General features: G+C 42.7%; 1 protein-coding gene across 4 annotated transcripts in view; it reads right to left on the minus strand.

The window, feature by feature from the left end:
• The window catches only part of LOC139558136 (plexin-A2-like), a 71,857-nt gene that overhangs the window by 40,673 nt on the left and 11,520 nt on the right, over positions 1 to 19,664 (minus strand). For all 4 annotated transcript variants that reach the window (XR_011671555.1, XM_071373458.1, XM_071373459.1 and 1 more), the window contains exons 2-4: positions 16,483 to 17,820; positions 15,268 to 15,450; positions 6,677 to 6,811 (exon numbers count right to left, since the gene is read on the minus strand). Coding sequence is in view for 3 of the 4 variants with exons in the window: in XM_071373458.1 (XP_071229559.1) it covers positions 6,677 to 6,811; positions 15,268 to 15,450; positions 16,483 to 17,697 (1,533 nt within the window). In the remaining variant the exon portion in view is untranslated. The remainder of the gene's footprint in view (positions 1 to 6,676; positions 6,812 to 15,267; positions 15,451 to 16,482; positions 17,821 to 19,664) is intronic.

Raw genomic sequence — 19,664 nt, forward strand, 5'->3', positions numbered from 1 at the left:
ATGACCCTCCAGCATGACATTGCCACCAGCCATACTGCTTGTTTTGTGCGTGATTTCCTGCAAGACAGGATTGTCAGTGTTCTACCATGGCCAGCAAAGAGCCCGGATCTCAATCCCATTGAGCACGTCTGGGACCTGTTGGATTGGAGGATGAGTGCTAGGGCCATTCCCCCCAGAAATGTCCGGGAACTTGCAGGTGCCTTGGTGGAAGAGTGGGGTAACATCTCACAGCAAGAACTGGCAAATCTGGTGCAGTCCATGAGGAGGAGATGCACTGCAGTAATTAATGCAGCTGGTGGCCACACCAGATACAGACTGTTACTTTTGATTTTGACCCCCCCTTTGTTCAGGGACACATTATTCCATTTCTGTTTGTCACATGTCTTTGGAACTTGTTCAGTTTATACCTCAGTTGCAGTATTATGTTATGTTCATACAAATATTTACACATGTTAAGTTTGCTGAAAATAAACGCAGTTGACAGTGAGAGGACCTTTCTTTTTTTGCTGAGTTTATATACATATACAACGATACGGTACACCGCATTTATAGAGATGACTTAAGATAAATCTACAGAAAACCCTATTGAATGAAAACTCCACGAGACAATCTGTTGGCCAGCAAGTAGGAGGGTTTTCAGCAGTTTAATGAAATGTATTCAGTGCGCGGAAGGTAACCACACCTGCAGAGCGCATTACGCAACTGAATAAGGTAAGTCTGAATTTCAATACTGAAAAGTGCATAGGAAAGGCCTACATTTCCTAAGTCTGAATCGGTCCTTACAGCGATGCTAGGCACATGTAATGCCTATGAAAGTAAGGCTTATTGTATCAGCCTACTATCAGCCTACTATCTGTAATTTAACATGTTTTCAGATTATAGAGATTTGTGTTCTCTTCTCCAATGAAAACGCACTAAAAGCACAACAGTGCTTTGTCTGCAATAATGTGATTTCTCCGTTGCCTTTAAAAGTTGTCTCTATTAATTACTGTTAAATGTAAATGCAGCTGACCATATCCGTCAACCATCAGCTTATTATCTGACCCATCGATCTGCTGGGTGAAGGTGGGTGGGAGAACAAAGGGCACTGATGGACATGGCTAGAGGTTTCTCTCCTCTCCTCCCTGACCTGTTGTTTTCACAGCTGCTGATCCCTTGACAGGGATAACAAAAGGTCTAATGATGGGTTAGGTGGAAGCCCAGACAGAGACTGATAACCCTCCCTGTCCAAACAAGCTCACACAAAGTCAGACCAGACCACACTCAACAAATAGCACAGATATGAAGCATTTTCTCCTCTGCCTTTAGCCCTTGACAAGATGGGTCATGGGTGCAGGGGTCTCCAACCCTGTTCCTGGAGAGCTACCCTCCTGTAGGTTTTGATTGAACCCCAGTTGTAACTAACCTGATTCATCTCATCAATCAGCTAATTAATAGAATAATGATCACTAGATTAGGGTTGAAGCAAACACCTACAGGATATTAGCTCTCCAGGAACAGGGTTGGAGAGCCCTGCTCTATAAGCACTACAGTCAGCCTATAATACTTAATGACTATGTGTACTATATGTGCATGATGATGTGACATTTCACCTGGGTTATAGCTATTGCCTTCAGGTTGATTATACTGATCAAGAGGAGAATTCATTATCTAATGTTTCCCCCGAAAAAATGTACTCTTGAAAATTAAGTTACACACAAAACAAGCAAATGTGAAACCGGGGGATGAGGATTTCACATTTTACAGCGTAGCACTTTGAAAGATTGCCTTGTAGCCAATACAGGTTGTATTCCCTCTGAGTGATTAACTGTAATAACGCTTGTTATGGTGCAGCTTTAAATCTCTGGCCCCATGATGTAGACCAGGGACGGGCAATTGGCGGCCCGCTGGCCGACCAATTTAAATATATATATATATATATATATATATATATATATATATACAGTGGGGAGAACAAGTATTTGATACACTGCCGATTTTGCAGGTTTTCCTACTTACAAAGCATGTAGAGGTCTGTAATATTTATCATAGGTACACTTCAACTGTGAGAGACGGAATCTAAAACAAAAATCCAGAAAATCACATTGTATGATTTTTAAGTAATTAATTTGCATTTTATTGCATGACATAAGTATTTGATACATCAGAAAAGCAGAACTTAATATTTGGTACAGAAACCTTTGTTTGCAATTACAGAGATCATACGTTTCCTGGAGTTCTTGACCAGGTTTGCACACACTGCAGCAGGGATTTTGTCCCACTCCTCCATACAGACCTTCTCCAGATCCTTCAGGTTTCGGGGCTGTCGCTGGGCAATACGGACTTTCAGCGCCCTCCAAAGATTTTCTATTGGGTTCAGGTCTGGAGACTGGCTAGGCCACTCCAGGACCTTGAGATGCTTCTTACGGAGCCACTCCTTAGTTTCCCTGGCTGTGTGTTTCGGGTCGTTGTCATGCTGGAAGACCCAGCCACGACCCATCTTCAATGCTCTTACTGAGGGAAGGAGGTTGTTGGCCAAGATCTCGCGATACATGGCCCCATCCATCCTCCCCTCAATACGGTGCAGTCGTCCTGTCCCCTTTGCAGAAAAGCATCCCCAAAGAATGATGTTTCCACCTCCATGCTTCACGGTTGGGATGGTGTTCTTGGGGTTGTACTCATCCTTCTTCTTCCTCCAAACACGTCGAGTGGAGTTTAGACCAAAAAGCTCAATTTTTGTCTCATCAGACCACATGACCTTCTCCCATTCTTCCTCTGGATCATCCAGATGGTCATTGGCAAACTTCAGATGGGCCTGGACATGCCCTGGCTTGAGCAGGGGGACCTTGCGTGCGCTGCAGTATTTTAATCCATGACGGCATAGTGTGTTACTAATGGCTTTCTTTGAGACTGTGGTCCCAGCTCTCTTCAGGTCATTGACCAGGTCCTGCCGTGTAGTTCTGGGCTGATCCCTCACCTTCCTCATGATCATTGATGCCCCACGAGGTGAGATCTTGCATGGAGCCCCAGACCGAGGATGATTGACAGTCATCTTGAACTTCTTCCATTTTCTAATAATTGCGCCAACAGTTGTTGCCTTCTCACCAAGCTGCTTGCCTATTGTCCTGTAGCCCATCCCAGCCTTGTGCAGGTCTACAATTTTATCCCTGATGTCCTTACACAGCTCTCTGGTCTTGGCCATTGTGGAGAGGTTGGAGTCTGTTTGATTGAGTGTGTGGACAGGTGTCTTTTATACAGGTAACGAGTTCAAACAGGTGCAGTTAATACAGGTAATGAGTGGAGAACAGGAGGGCTTCTTAAAGAAAAACTAACAGGTCTGTGAGAGCCGGAATTCTTACTGGTTGGAAGGTGATCAAATACTTATGTCTTGCAATAAAATGCAAATTAATTACTTAAAAATCATACAATGTGATTTTCTGGATTTTTGTTTTAGATTCCGTCTCTCACAGTTGAAGTGTACTTATGATAAAAATTACAGACCTCTACATGCTTTGTAAGTAGGAAAACCTGCAAAATCGGCAGTGTATCAAATACTTGTTCTCCCCACTGTATATATATATATATATATATATATATATATATATATATATATATATATATATACAGTTGAAGTCGGAAGTTTACATACACTTAGGTTGGAGTCATTAAAACTCGTTTTTCAACCACACCACAAATTTCTCGTTAACAAACTATAGTTTTGGCAAGTCGGTTAGGACATCTACTTTGTGCATGGCACAAGTAATTTTTCCAACAATTGTTTACAGACAGATTATTTCACTGTATCACAATTCCAGTGGGTTAGAAGTTTACATACATTAAGTTGACTGTGCCTTTAAACAGCTCGGAAAATTCCAGAAAATGATGTCATGGCTTTAGAAGCTTCTGATAGGCTAATTGACATCATTTGAGTCAATTGGAGGTGTACCTGTGGATGTATTTCAAGGCCTACCTTCAAACTCAGTGCCTCTTTACTTGACATCATGGGGAAATCTAAAGAAATCAGCCAAGACCAAGAAAATACTAATTGAGTGTATGTAAACTTCTGACCCACTGGGAATGTGATGAAGGAAATGAAAGCTGATATAAATCATTCTCTCTACTATTATTCTGACATTTCACATTCTTAAAATAAAGTGGTTATCCTAACTGACCTAAAACAGGGAATTTTTACTATGATTAAATGTCAGGAATTGTGAAAAGCTGAGTTTAAATGTATTTGGCTAAGGTGTATGTAAACTTCCGACTTCAACTGTGTATATATATTAATCATCAGTTATCATATTAAAAACTGCAAACATTTGCCTCCACCCTGTTGGGTACTAACTTCTAAACTTGAAATATCCCTATTCATGTTACCATATTAGAACTGAGGGTATGGAAATCTACTGAGTGAGAAAGTTTAGATTCTGTCAGAACATGTTATTGTTAAATCTCAGGTATCCTATGGAGAGGAGAAGGGCCACAGTCTGGTTTCAGTCAACAGATAAGGTAGGACAGCCGTGAGTTGGGGAGGAGTGAGAAATTTGGGCCGAGGTCAGGTCAGATGAAGTGAGACAGAACAGTCACCACTAAAGTCCTGTCTAGCAACAGAGATGTATTGGCTGTCCAGATGTGCAAGGAGGAGACTCAGCATAAGAGGAAGGTATAAATATATGTGCTTGTGTAAACATGTCTGTCTTATGCAGCTGTGTGACCCAGTGGGTGAATAAACTTGGTTTGAGTTTTACTAGTCATCCGTGAGTATTACTCTGTTTGGCAAAATGTGTAGTATTGCAGGAAATTCCCTTAAAACTGCTAATTTTTCTCTCCACCCCATGGCAAAATGAGTAAATTAACTTTAGAACAAAAACGTGTTTTCTCTTTGCTGTCACGAAAGGGGCATCTAAAAAAAATTGCACGCCAAGTGGGGAGGCCACTGCGGCCCCTCATGATGAGTTCTGTTTTTTTGTGGCCACCACCCCCATCAAAGTTGCCCATCCCTGATGTAGACCATTACAATTCAATAGAGAGTGTGTCTGTTTGGACAATACTTCTCCACGTGAAGCAGGGATAGATCTTTCAATAAATAATCATCCCGAGGACATCAAACAGATAAACTATTACACACACTCACGCACTCACTCCATTCCTCTCCACTCTGCATCACCATGCTTGCCCTGTGTGCTGCGCTGCGCTGCGCTCGGCAGGAGAAAGAGAGGCTCATTGTTATTCTGCGAAGGTCGCCTGATCTCAGCCAAATCTGTCTGTGCCTCGCTCTTGATTCCACATCATTTCTCTATTGTTTGGCTCAGAGAAATCCCCAAATCCCCCTACTCTGGCATCGGCTGGAAAAGCAGGAAATCTGAGAGAGCAGCACAGCAAGCTCCTCTCCTCCTGGAATTCCTCTCTAAAGCTCTAGGAAGGCCTGATTGAAATGAGAGAGAGGGAGAAAGTATTTTCACCCTCCTGGTTCTTATGGGCCAAAAGCAGTCGGTATGGTTACAATATTAGGAGAGAGAGAGTTCATGGCCATGGCCTGGTTTGTTGGTTACATGCGTCCATGTTCTCATAATACAGTCAAAATGGGGAGACTATCTCCTTGAAGGGAGAATATGTCTCTCCTTGAACAACCAAGGCTCATCAATAAGTGATGTCCTGTCTCTTCCAGTCCATCACACTCCAGGAAGTGCTGTCTTGATTTGTATCAAGAGACACTTCTTCTGTACAATGCCTGTGCCCGTTTCTCCCTCATTTCTTAAAAACCTTATTTGAGCCTTCACATGACGTTTATAGGATATTTCCAGACACATTTAACTAATTTATGCTGCCTGTATTGTCCAAACACCCTCTGCCTCCTTGTCCTTCAGTTTAGTTTAAAAATACATTCCAACAGTCGGGAGACAAGTGAGTGTAGCAGTGATAGCAGGGCTTTTGGTCGCACTGAAATCTAATCCCATTACACAGTGCCATGCGACTGAGACAGAATAATCACTTGAGTTGAAAGTGATTACCACTGTTCCCTCTTATCTCCCAATGAGTCCAGAGGACTTCAGCCAACAACAAGTGCTCTGCTAGCTGATGTGATGCTGGTCCAACTGGAGAACACCATATGACATCTACAAACCAAGGAAATGTCTCTAATGGTTTTCTATGGAGTGTGTGTAGCATAGTTTAAGATGCATGGAAGTCTTATGGTTTTCTATGGGATGTGTGTAGCAAGTATAACATGCATGTTAGTCTAGAGGTTTTCTATTGGATGTGTGAGGCATGTATGATGCATGTTAGTCGTAGTCGGTGCACATGGGTGAGTAATTAGAGCATGTGTCCTTCTGTCTGAACATGCCCTGCATATCTTACACACAACCCCAACATGGAGTTTACATATAATATGAGAGATACATGAAAAAAGTAGTACCACGATGTGTGAAGGAGAGCACAATTTCAAATATTTCGGATATTTGCTTGAGTTCCAATTAATCTTTACTATTTTCGATTATTGTGGTAATATTGTGATATTATACACATAACCCTCAGCCCAAATAATGTTGACTAGTCATACATTTATTTATTTGTTATTTTCATCACAACTCTAAACCCATGAAGTACATACAGTACATCATTGTATTCATATTCACAGGAAAGGATCTTGTTAACTTATAAACATTTCTGTTACAGTAGGGAATGGGAGATTCCTCACCTGATTGTCAGACATGATGTAGAGAGAGTTGCGGTCCAGAGAGAAGGCCATGTCTCGGAGGATAGGACTACCTTCTGTCATCACGGTCAGGGTCTCATACTGCCCCCCGCCCTCAGGAGGCCCATCCACTCGGACCTGGAGAACAGAGAGACAGACATAGGGCTGGTCAATTACAGCTGTATGCTTGACAATAAAATAGTGACGGTTTTGACCAAACAAACCTTTGGAGTACTGTACTCTTAGCTCCGCTTTGTAATGTTTGTCCCTACTCCAGGATTAGTTCATTATGTTACCGGTGATGGCATGTTTCTGGCTTGTTTTCAATTAAACCATACTAAAGATTCTTTTAACTTTGGCACGACTTCAAACCACCATCTTTTGGGGTACATTAAAAGCATGTTTGCGGATAGGCACACACATACAAACAGAGAATTGGATTCCCTTCCCCAACCCCTTTCTGTCCATACACATTTTCCTCATTAGTAGGTGATGTCAGAAATCTGAATGACTTCATACAGTAACAGTACATTATTATCACATCTGAAAATGTAAATTGATATACCCTGAGTTTAAAAGACAAAAATAAGTTGGACAACTGAGAAAAAATATCCTCATTAGCTATACTATCTCCAGTTTAATGGTTGCTTAGTATTCAGCATGATAATATCAACTGGCTGATTAAACCTATGTAACTGCTGTGAAGTGGAAATGCTTTCTCATATAAAGAAGATACTCATCTAAATACAGAATGACAGGAGACTAAGCAGAGGGATAGACATTAGGGAGCAGACGTAAGAAGCCCATAATAAACTACATATCCTCCATTCTGGTTATCTGGACAGTACAAATCTCCAGCACCAAGATCAGGTTGGACTGCAGCAAATCTCCCTGCGTGCCAGGCCAGTGCACACAGCCACTGGCAGGCCCACAACACTCTCTCAATAGACACAGCAGGAATCAATAGAAACTGATTACATGATTGGATCCCCTGGGCTCAAAAACAGCACCAATTAATCAACCCTTCCACTTTCCAGTCAGCAGCCCTCTCCTAAAGGCTGTGGTCCCCACCATAAACATAGAGGAATATAGAGAAAAACACCTCATGGACTGAGATGGGAGAATCCTACAGGCAAAATCTCTTCTGTGACAAAGAGACCAAAGCCTGGCAAGCAGCCCCAGTGCTGCAGTCATTTAGGGACACGGTCAGGGGATTCTATCAGAAGGATCATTAGGATCACAGTGTCCACTCTGCTCCGTTTGTCATTTAACCAGCTCTGTCCACCATTGATTTGACACTGTCATCCCCCTAACCAGTCACTCAATAGAAAGTTGTATCCAGTAAAGCCTCTGTAACTCTTCATCTATTTCGTGGTTCCCTGCCCCCTCATCCTCTGTCTCTCTTACCACAATCCCACGCAAGGTGGAGTCAGCTTTCATTCCATTTCCCACACTCTCTATTTCATTCATAGAAACCAGCGCTTGTATGAGTTCCACTTGCAAAACTTGATTGGAAATAAAACCGAAATTGCCCAGAGAGATATTATGCCAGCGGTATTAAGCTGGGCATTAGGAGGTTGACCTGGAGCAACCACAGTGAACAAGGTCCAATTTATTATCTCAGAGGAAATAGTGACCATTTGACTGGCCCAGAGTTTGATTTCAGTCCATTTATAATCTAAAGCAGGGTTGCTTGGGCTTTGGCCCTATGGCCAAAGGGCTTTGGCATGGGCTTTGGCCCTATGGGACTACATCAGGTCCTCAATCTCTCTTAAGCCTCACAGTTCGTAATGAGAGGAGGACCGTTTAATTAGTTTTATAATGAGCCTGCTGGTAGCTGCTGAGATGTGCACAGTATATGGAAGCTGTCCTAGTTCAGCCAGAGTTTCTGGTAGAAGTAATGTACATGATGAAAAGTGGCTAGTTTACAAAGATCAACTCATGCCTGCTACCCCATCAACCTGTAATAATGAAACTGTTTTGTAAATGAGTAGGAAACATCATTCAAGGTCCAGAACATATGATCAAAAAACCCCACAAATAAATTAATTTCATGGCTCTTAGAGTATGTGCACAAAATATTTTTTCTCTTCCTTCGTATGCAGTCTGTTTTACTGAATAGGAAGGTTACTAATGCTTTGGCTAAATGCCTTTTTCTACTCTAGTGTTTCTGTTGTCTTTCTTTAAATGTCCAAACTGTAACCTAACGTTACAAGAGGAAATACATTTTACTCCTGAATTATATTTAGACCTACAACGGTGTGTTTTCTTTCCCGATACCGACAGGGGGAATTCATCTTAAAGGCCAAAATTGGAGGACAACATTGGAGGCCAACATTGGATACAAACAAGAAAGTAAAATAACCCTACAAATAAGTTTTAGAATGTCATATGACCCCATATACTCTTAGTAAGGAATTAATACAATTTACCTGTTCCCTTCAAGAGCTCTTTTAGCGTGGTTTGCTGCATCTCTCAGTGGTAGCGTGTTGTGATTCCATCCTTTAAAGAGATTCTCCGGTACTTTTGTAGAATTTTTAGCCAGTAGTTCTGAAAGTAGCATTCGTGAGCCAAAGGTGGTCCCGAAATTTGCATACTACATCACATACAGTACCAGTCAAACGTTTGGACACCAACTCATTCAAGGGTTTTTCTTTATTTTTACTATGTTCTACATTGTAGAATATTAGTAAAGACATCGAAACTATGAAATAACACATATGGCATCATTTAGTAACCAAAAAAAGTGTTAAACAAATCAAAATATATTTTATATTTGAGATTCTTCAATGTAGCCACCCTTTGCCTTGATGACAGTTTTGCACACTCTTTGCATTCTCTCAACCAGCTTCATGAGGTAGTCACCTGGAATGCATTTCAATTAACAGGTGTGCCTTATTTTGTGGAATTTCTTTCCTTCTTAATGCGTTTGAGCCAATCAGTTGTGTTGTGACAAGGCAGGGGTGGTATACAGAAGATAGCCCTATTTGGTAAAATACCAAGTCCATATTATGGCAAGAAGAGCTTAAATAAGGACAGAGAAATGACAGTCCATCATTACTTTAAGACATGAAGGTAAGTCAATGTGGAAAATTTCAAGAACTTTGAAAGTTTCTTCAAGTGCAGTCACAAAAACCATCAAGCACTATGATAAAACTGTCTCTCATGAGGACCGCCACAGGAAAGGAAGACCCAGAGTTACCTCTGCTGCAGAGGATAAGTTCATTAGAGTTAACTGCACCTCAGATTGCAGCCCAAATAAATGCTTCACAGAGTTCAAGTAACAGACACATCTCAACATCAGCTGTTCAGAGGAGACTGCGTGAATCGGGCCTTCATGGTTGAATTGCTGCAAAGAAACCACTACTAAAGGACACCAATAAGAAGAAAATACTTGCTTGGGCAAAGAAACACAAGCAATGGACATTAGACCGGTAGAAATCTGTCCTTTGGTCTGATGAGTCCAAATTTGAGATTTTGGTTCCAACCGCTGTGTCTTTGTGAGACGCAGAGTAGGTGAACGGATGATCTCCGCATGTGTGGTTCCCACCGTGAAGCGTGGAGGAGGTGTGATGGTGTGGGGGTGCTTTGCTGGTGACACTGTGATTTATTTAGAATTCAAGACATACTAAACCAGCATGGCTACCATAGCATTCTGCAGTGATACACCATCCCATCTGGTTTGCGCTTAGTGGTACTATCATTTGTTTTTCAACAGGACAATGACCCAAAACATACCTCTGGGCTGTGTAAGGGCTATTTTATCAAAAAGGAGAGTGATGGAGTGCTGCATCAGATGACCTGGCCTCCACAATCCCCCAACCTCAACCAAATTGAGATGGTTTGGGATGAGTCGGACCGCAGAGTAAAGTAAAGGGTAGTTTGAAAGTTGCCAGACAGCTTCCCGGACCCACATCACAACATGTTCTTACATTTCTCTCCCTTTAAATATTGCCATATGGAATTGATTGTGAGATTATTGTGATCAATGAAGCAATTTGGGAGGGTTCTAAAAGAGGTAAACATTACTGTACATACATGTTCCTTCTAGCTTTCCATTTCCCTGGAAGTTGGTATGAAAGATGATCAGTTCACAGTACATATCTTTGGCCTGCCAATCCCACTAAATGTGACCAGATGTGACTAGCATGGGCAAAGTGTGTTAAGTCTATCTATCATACCATATGGATAATAGACTGGGAGCACTCTCTTCAGCTAGCCTATTCATTTTAGTCTAGTATCCTTACAGTCTCCCTTATTCCTTTGCCCCAGATACAGTACTGTATGGTGGCAAAGACACTCTAGCAACAAAGATTCATGACATTTTCCAAATATAACGTCTTTCTAAGAGAATAAAAATACAATGACATAAGGCCAGTACGTCTGGCAACCTTCAGGGTTGAGTGGCTGTGTGTTTGGGCAGATTCTAACTGACAGACTGGAGAGTGGACATTGATTAGCCCATATCCATCATGACTTTGCCTGAACGCTGATGAAGAGGAGTGTGTGTCTGTCCTGCGAAGACAGGATGGTGCTGCAGTGCCTAATGAAAGGGGGACGTGTTTAGTGAGAGCCAAATAGGTGGATGTCTGTATTACACCCCTGCACTAATCAGTCAGACATGACATCACTGCTACTAAGAGAGCTGTATTGATTCCTAGCATTGAACAAGCTGTATGTTAGCAAATGCTATTACCAAACATGATTACTACTATGATGAATGCACTCTAAGTGTGTGTGTGTGTGTGTGTGTGTGTGTGTGTGTGTGTGTGTGTGTGTGTGTGTGTGTGTGTGTGTGTGTGTGTGTGTGTGTGTGTGTGTGTGTGTGTGTGTGTGTGTGTGTGTGTGTGTGTGTGTGTGTGTGTGTGTGTGTGTGTGTGTGTGTGTGTGTGTGTGAGAGAGAGAGTGCTCGTCTCATACAGCAGTGTTGGCTCAAAGGTATAGGACGTTTTCTGAATGATCCTTGAGGTTTTCCCTAAATCCCCGAAGTTAACATTCTACAGTATGCCTAGCTTCCAAGGCCCCATACCACAGTTTCTACTACGTAACCAGAGACTCCTCTAAGTCACCTGAGGTGACAGGTGATGGCGCCGATGGGTAGGGCTGCCGTCTTATCAGCCCTCAACCAATCATACTATTTTGATTGTTTTTTCGCGTTGTTCGTAACTTGTTTTGTACATAATGTTGTTGCTACCGTCTCCTAGGACCAAAAATAGCTTCTAAACATCAGAACTGGGATTGCTCACCTCAAACTGGACAAAGATCAGGATGCCTTGTGAGGACCAGGCGACGAGTAGCTAATCTGCCCTTGCCCTCCGTTCTGCTAATTAATGTTCAAACAGTAGAAAATAGATAGGACGAACTGAAAGCACGTACTGTATATCCTACCAACGGGACATTAAAAACTGTAATATTTTATGCTTCCCCGAGTCGTGGATGAACGCCGACATTAAGAACATAGAGCTGGCGGGTTATACACTCTATTGGAAAGACAGAACAGCAGCCTCTGGTAAGACACGGGGCGGGGGCCTATGCATTTATGTAAACAACAGTTGGTGCACAATATCTAAGGAAGTCACAAAGTTTTGCTCGCCTGAGGTTGAGTATCTTATGATAAGCTGTAGACCACACTATTTACCCAGAAAGTTTTAATCTGTATTTTTCGTAGCTGTCTACATACCACCACAGAGCAAGGTTGGAACTAAAACCGCACTAAATGAGCTGTATTCCGCCATAAGCAAACAGGAAAACACTCATCCAGAGGCGGCATTCCAAGTGGCCGGTGACTTTAACGCAGGGAAACTTAAATCAGTTTTACCGAATTTCTATCAATATGTTAAATGTGCAACCAGAGGGAAAAAATCTACACCACCTACTCCACACACAGAGATGGATACAAAGCTCTCCCTCACCCTCCATTTGGCAAATCTGACCATAACGCTATCCTCCTGATTCCTGCTTACAAGCAAAAATGTAAGCAGGAAGCACCAGTGACTCGGTCTATAAAAGAGTGGTCAGATGAAGCAGATGCTGAACTACAGGACTGTTTTGCTAGCACAGAATGGATATGTTCCGGGATTCGTCCGATGGCATTGAGGAGTACACCACATCAGTCACTGGCTTTATCAATAAGTGCATCGAGGACGTTGTCCCCACAGTGACTGTACGTACATACCCCAACCAGAAGTCATGGATTACAGGCAACATTCGCACTGAGCTAAAGGGTAGAGCTGCCGCTTTTGTGTGTGTGTGTGTGTGTGTGTGTGTGTGTGTGTGTGTGTGTGTGTGTGTGTGTGTGTGTGTGTGTGTGTGTGTGTGTGTGTGTGTGTGTGTGTGTGTGTGTGTGTGTGTGTGTGTGTGTGTGTGTTAATATGTGTGTGCGTGCGGGTGTCTTTGCATGCATGCTCATGGGTGTGTACTAAGTACAGCATATGTTTAAATATCCTAAAGCTAGCAGAACTCAAGGGAAGCAGAGGATATAAACGTAGACATGCCATCAGTAAATGTTGTCACTTTAATGCTATGTAGATATTAATTTGTAGTGAACGGTCTATCTACTGTGAAGATTTCTGTATTGAGACTACTGTTCACAGCATGCAGTTCAATTTAGCCTCAAACATACCTTCCTTGCCAGTCGTCCTCCTGTCTGAGATTCTCTACTAATCCCTTCAATCACCAAATATCTCCTTCCTGTCCACTGTGAAGTCATGTTTTTGAAAAGCTTGAATCGTTTAGATATACTTTCGAGAGTTTCCTCACTTGGTTAGTTCTCAAAAAGCTATAATTAATGCAGTATCTGCACTTGAGAGCATTCATGAGAGCTTTGTTTGCTGTGTGCTTATAATTTTAATCCAAAGGAAATACTACTAAATTATTCTAGTTTATCACTGAGGAGAATGTTGGATGCATTTGTGACTCGTTTCAAGAAACTAGGCGTATGTAGCACATCACTACTTCACAGGAGAGGGATTTGAATTTAAACATAGATGTATTTTATCAAAACGGGATTTTGGGCAGAAATGCCTTCTGAAACGTGATATTTCATGTGCCTTAATAACAAACTTGTATTCCATCCATAAATACAAATAAAATTGTTAAATTACGAGCCTAGTCGGTTTAGCCACCGAAAAAGACAGGAACCATCCCACTAGCCATGATTGGCTGAGATAATGGATGGGATGGACATGCCGGGAGATGAATTTGGATTGGTCTGCCATGTAGCCTGCTTCTGTCTGTAACGTGAGCTGTTCAGTATGTGTTGATAGTCCTTTCTACCACGCAGTTTTTGAAAGATATGACGTTAGCCATCGAGAACTACTTTTCTCGACAACATTGATGCCCTGAATTTAGCAGGCGCTATCCACAGATCAGTTGGAAAAAATGATGGGCTACTTTCTGCACACGGTCAGTGTGAACCGGAGTGACGTGACACAACGCTGGCCAAACAAGATGTAACTACAAACAAAACAGAGTTAAATGGTTCCAGTTTGCCGTGAAGTGTTCATCCATGTATACGGGTAAGAGTCTAGCTATTTTCAGATTTAAGTTTCTAATTTTGTCAGAAAGTCATTTTTATTGCAAATTAAAGTGTACTTTTAGTTAGCTAGCGAACGTTAGCTTGCTGGCTCGTTAGCTAACATTACTTGTATGATCTGTGCAGTAATATTATTTGAATAAGAAATCCATTTGCATTGCTAGTTATAGCCTATTGTTAGTTATCTAACATTGAACCTAGTTTGTTAGCTTTAGCTACCTACAGATTCCTAGTACAGCTATGACAATGTTTGTATTGATAGTAGTATGAGTTTGGATTATGCTGGTTCATTATTTAACTAGCTAGCTACCTAGCTAGCTACATGTCTAAACAAAAGACTCCACTTTGGCCGGATTATTACATGACCCATCCACTTAGCTAGATGTGGCTGGGGGGTTGATATAGCATTTCCTTCACATGACCCATCAATTTAGACAAGTGTGTCAGGTAAGCGTCATCTAATAATTATAAAATACTTCTAAATTATTTTCAGCAAAAAAACATGACAAAAACACACTTTTTTTAACTGTAGTAAATACTACAGTATTTAATTTGCATATACCCTGCCCATTCCCCTCCTCCATATCCCAATTTGTCAACCCATAAGTGAGAAACCTACAGTACATGCCATGTGTAGACCCTATATTGTATTATAGAAAAGAGCAGAAGCTCTGAACTATCCGTTCAGACCTACCTACCTACAGGTTATGGAAAATGTGCTCTTTTAGTATTTCTCAATTCCACTTCTATGTCAAAGATAATAAAACAAAAACACTATAGTAAATAATACAGTCATGTCCGCAAAAACACTACAGGAAATATTACAGTCCGCAAAAACAGTACAGTCTACTACAATCCGTAAAAACACTACAATAATTGCTATAGTATATACTACAATTTTTATTTAATACAGTAGTTGTACTATAGTTAACTGTAAATACTATAGTATAGTCCCTGAAATACTACAGTATTCACTGTAGTGAAAAAATACTAGTATTTATACCATAGTATATTATAATATTTTTCATGTGGGTGTGGAGAAAGAATCCCCCATGCTCACCTTCTTCAGTCTGCCACTCCTGGTTCCGATAAAAGCCACGCTGTAGCCATTATAGACGTAGGAGATGACAGAGGTCAGCCTGTCCCTGGTCTCAGTATACACCGTCAGGCCAGCTACCAGCTGGGAGCCCCCAAGGGGCTGGTTGATATCCAGCCCACAGAAGTGATCATCGATAGGCACAGGCTGCAGAGAGAGATGGGGGAAGACAGGGAGAGATGGGTGAGACAGAGAGCAAGAGAATGAGAGTAAGAAATCTCGAAAAGACTGCTGTAAAAATCCTTACATATTTGCTACACACAATTACCAAGGTTTTCAAGGCCGCAACTTCAAAAGTTATTGGGGCTGTTACATTTGTAAACAATGCCAGGACAGTGTGTTTGTTGAGCAGTTTAATTGCAGAACGCCATGTGTTTTGTTCCGGTTTCTGTGATTTAAATCGCTTGATCTGACATCACACAAATACACAGTCCCAGAGATGTCAGGTTTTGATTAAGCATCAAAGAGGCTCGCATGCTAAGCAGTCCTGTTACATCTAGCACAACCCACCTCAAACATCCACTAATGGCCTGTCAGACGGAATAGAAATCTCGCTTTTTAGGGCAACACATTTGTACTTTCATTTCCTGCACCTCTCGAGAGTATCTATTCTGCTTTCTTCTGCACTGGAACAGATGGATGACATGGGTAAGAGGCAGTATATGACTATTAGCAAAATAGGATCTTGGAGGCAATGGTGGAATCAAAGTGGTTGGGTGAGAGTTGCTGAATAACAACCTTGATGGATGTCCTTGTTACCGTTTTTCTGAACGCTGACAGCCTCATAGAGTTACAGTCACAAATGGAAAGAGAGAGAGTGAGAGAGAAAGAGAGAGAGAGAGAGCCTGAGCCTCTAAATGGAATCAAAGCGACATACAAAACTCCTCTGATTAGCATTGTACATTCATCTCCCCCACTTACTCTGCTGCTCTTTTGGAATATAGAAACGGTGAATGGGACTCTTCAGCGGGATTCTGGCTACTGTTAGTGTAATCAAGGCTGTGGGGTAATCAAAGAGCTTCAAATATTACATTCTCTAACCTGTCAGCTCCACTGTCTGAATAATGTGCATGTATACCACATCAGAGGAGCCAATGCTGGTTGGCCCCAGGCTAGCTGGATGTTAATGAAGGGACTGGATGCAGAGCCCTCTTCAGGGGTTTAGCTACAGGTACCTACCGCCTTGGTGCACTGCACGTCCTTTCCCAGCAGCCAGTGCAATTCCAGGTTGCCCTCTCCCTGGTAGCAGGACTGCAGGCGCTCTTTGATGCGGGCGTTGACGTCTCGGATGGTAAAGATACACAGGGCGGAGTTGTCCAGAGGCTTGTGGTACTGCTTCTGACCCTTGGTGAACACAGCAAAGAGGATGTCATCCTGGGCACTGATGTTGAAGGACCTGGCCAATACCTTCCCTGCCTTAGACAGGTGGGCGGCCTGTAGGAGGCGATACTCCTCTCCCTTGTGTACACAGCCCACTGGCAAAGACACATACGAGTGGAACTTTGTGTCCCCTTTGCAGAGGCGTATGATGCGGGTTGTGTAGAACAGGTCACCAGGGGAACTGCCAGCTGGCATCCCATTCTCTGGGGTCTCTGGCTGCACGGTCAGGAAGTAGACAAAGTTCCCGCTGGCAAAGCCGTAGATGTAGTAGATGTCAAAGCGCGGGACCAGAGCTAGCGTGTCAGAGGGGATCTTAATGAGAGAGGAGACAAAGTCTGTGTGGAGCTCGTAGTCCAGCATGGCAGAGGACTCTGGGTCGCGGGGCAGCTTACGGCTGGAGATGGTGGGGAAATAGTCCTGCTTCCCACCCACGGCTGTGCCGATGAAAAGGGTGCCGTCCTGGCCCTGCGAGGAGGGCACGATGACACCATACATGGTGCCTGTCTGGTTGACACTGGAGAGGTAATGCTCTTTCTTGTGAGTGGGCTCTACCAGGATAAACAGGTCGTCCTGTCGCATCAGCTTGCAGACTCCCTGGTAGAGGCTGCCACAGGCCAGCAGGCGGTTGTGGGAGTAGTCTATGAGCAGCAGTTTGTTAATGTTGTCAGTGGATGCTAAGGGCTCTGAGCAGGGCTGCACTATAAGAGGAGGGTAGCAGGCGTTGTTGTCGTACTCAGGACCTGTGTCGTGGGAGATCAGAAGTGTCAGGTTGGCAGACAGCTTGTAGATCCGGTTCACAGCACCAACATAGAGAACACCAGTGGTCTTGTGCACTGTCAGGTGGTTCAGGGTCCACTCTCTCCTCTCTGACTGGAAAGTGTTGACGGAATGACCTTGGCCCATTGCTAGGGAGATAGACATCAGGACCAACAGCCACCACGTCAGGGCCCATGACTGCTCCTTAGTACGGCCGCAGTAAGTGCATCCTATATCCAAACAGGTCCCCATCCCCATAGGGCTTCTAAGAGATAGCAAGTCCAGACAAAATGTCTAGTGCTGTAGGGCAGGAATGAACAAGGCTGTACTCAGTCAGGCTGCACTCTAGTTGATATCCTCAACAATGGTCTTCACATCATCCTGAAATAGAAGATAAATAAACCGAACATGTTATAATAAACCTTTCATAAACCTTTAGCAAGGACTCATAAAACAGGGTTTTATTCATAAAATGTTTTGATTAAAATAATTATATGAATAACCTCCCTCCAATTTTACAAGGGTGACATTTTACAATGACAAGAGTTTTCCATTATAAAAAACAGGACTAAGAGATACAGGCCAGAGACAGCACAGAATCACACTGAAAAATAGCATCTTGAAACGGTTTCACCCTTGTTCTTCTGCTCTGCTTTCTCAGACACAACATACATCAACGGAACATGGAATTGCAGTAATCACTTCACAGTGTAGACCTCCATCCCCACTGCAATCAATACATTGGGCTAGATTAGCAGGAGAGGTGTTCTCTCTGCTTCCCCTATCTGCAGGGGCTCATTCTCTCTGCGAGGTGTTCTCTGCTTCCCCTATCTGCAGGATAGGATCCAAATGTATTATTATGCTTCCATGTATCCAGTTCCCTGTTTTCTTTATTCCCCTCCCTCTTGTTCTCCTAAATAGTCGAATCCTCCAGGAATTAGTCACTCTCTCCAGCGCGGCAGACATTCCTAAATTAATCAGGCCTTTTCCAGGGATGGCGAGAATCATTAGGGATTCAAAGTCAGGCAGCATCAACCCTTTCGCTTCCTCGGTTAATTTCATTAGCATAGTTTATGTAGATGTTTCAACCAGGAGAAAAACAATGACTCTAGAATATTGCATGGAATGGATGGATGGATGAGTGGATGGATGGATGAGTAGATTGATGGATGGATTAGAGAAAGGAGAGTGAAAGCCTTGAAAAATCATGTTATGTATGACTTTCTTTATTTTCACAATCTACTGATCATCATGTGTTTTATGCTTTAGTTTGAGTTCACAGCTGTCTAAATTAAAACATTTCTCACATTGATTAGTCAAGATAACCTGGTTAGTCACTTTGGACCTGGAGAACAAATGGCACGTTTACCAGGCATCCTGTTTATATGAGTCCTTATTAATCTAGGGTAGGGAACATTGATCAAAATTGATGAGGGAGAACTGGTGGCTTCATACTTGCACTCACTTCATCCCAGTCAATTATAGTAGTAATAAAAGTGCCATGCGCGAAGGAAAGGACTGTAAATTAGGAGTCCACATCTGCCTGCACTGCACCCGCTCCTTTCGTCTAAGTCCCAGCAACTCTGGAGGCTTAGCCAAGCTGGCTCTCTAAGGCTGTGGAGCCCCCACAAGCCACACACTCTGTCCTATCTGATTCCAGACCAACAGCTCTCTACTGTAGCCTCTTTGCTTCACAAACCATTCACCTTCCCAGTAAAATGGTACGGAAGCATTTGGCCAGCTCAAAGCCTTTAGCTTGGAAAGAATTGCCTTCTTGGTCCTAGGTCCCCTTAAGATAGGAAAATAGATTATTTATCTCAATGAGACGTCCTGGTTAGAGTAAAGGTTAAATAAAAATGGTAATGTGTGTCCTAGAATTGGACAGAAGTGGCCATGGCTGCACTCCATTGCTAACTACTAACAGGATGTCTGGCAGTGTATGTTGTGTATGAGCCAGGGAAGGGGGGGAAAGACAGGACTGGAGGATTGACACAGTGGTGTCTGGGATCTCTCCAACTCCACTCGTGTCTCATCTCCATCTGTCTCTGCCTCAAAGATATCAGGGGGAAATCACTGGAGTGTTCCTTTTTCCTCTGGTCCCTTTGGCAGACAGACACACTTTGTGTATTCTTTCCCTGTTCTCTAAAACAAACAACACATACCACCTTTGCCACCGGTGCTGAAAGAAATCCTAGGGGAAACAATTTACTTGCACCGACATTGCT

Source organism: Salvelinus alpinus, chromosome 2 (genome assembly GCF_045679555.1).
Source record: "Salvelinus alpinus chromosome 2, SLU_Salpinus.1, whole genome shotgun sequence".
NCBI lineage: Eukaryota > Metazoa > Chordata > Actinopteri > Salmoniformes > Salmonidae > Salvelinus > Salvelinus alpinus.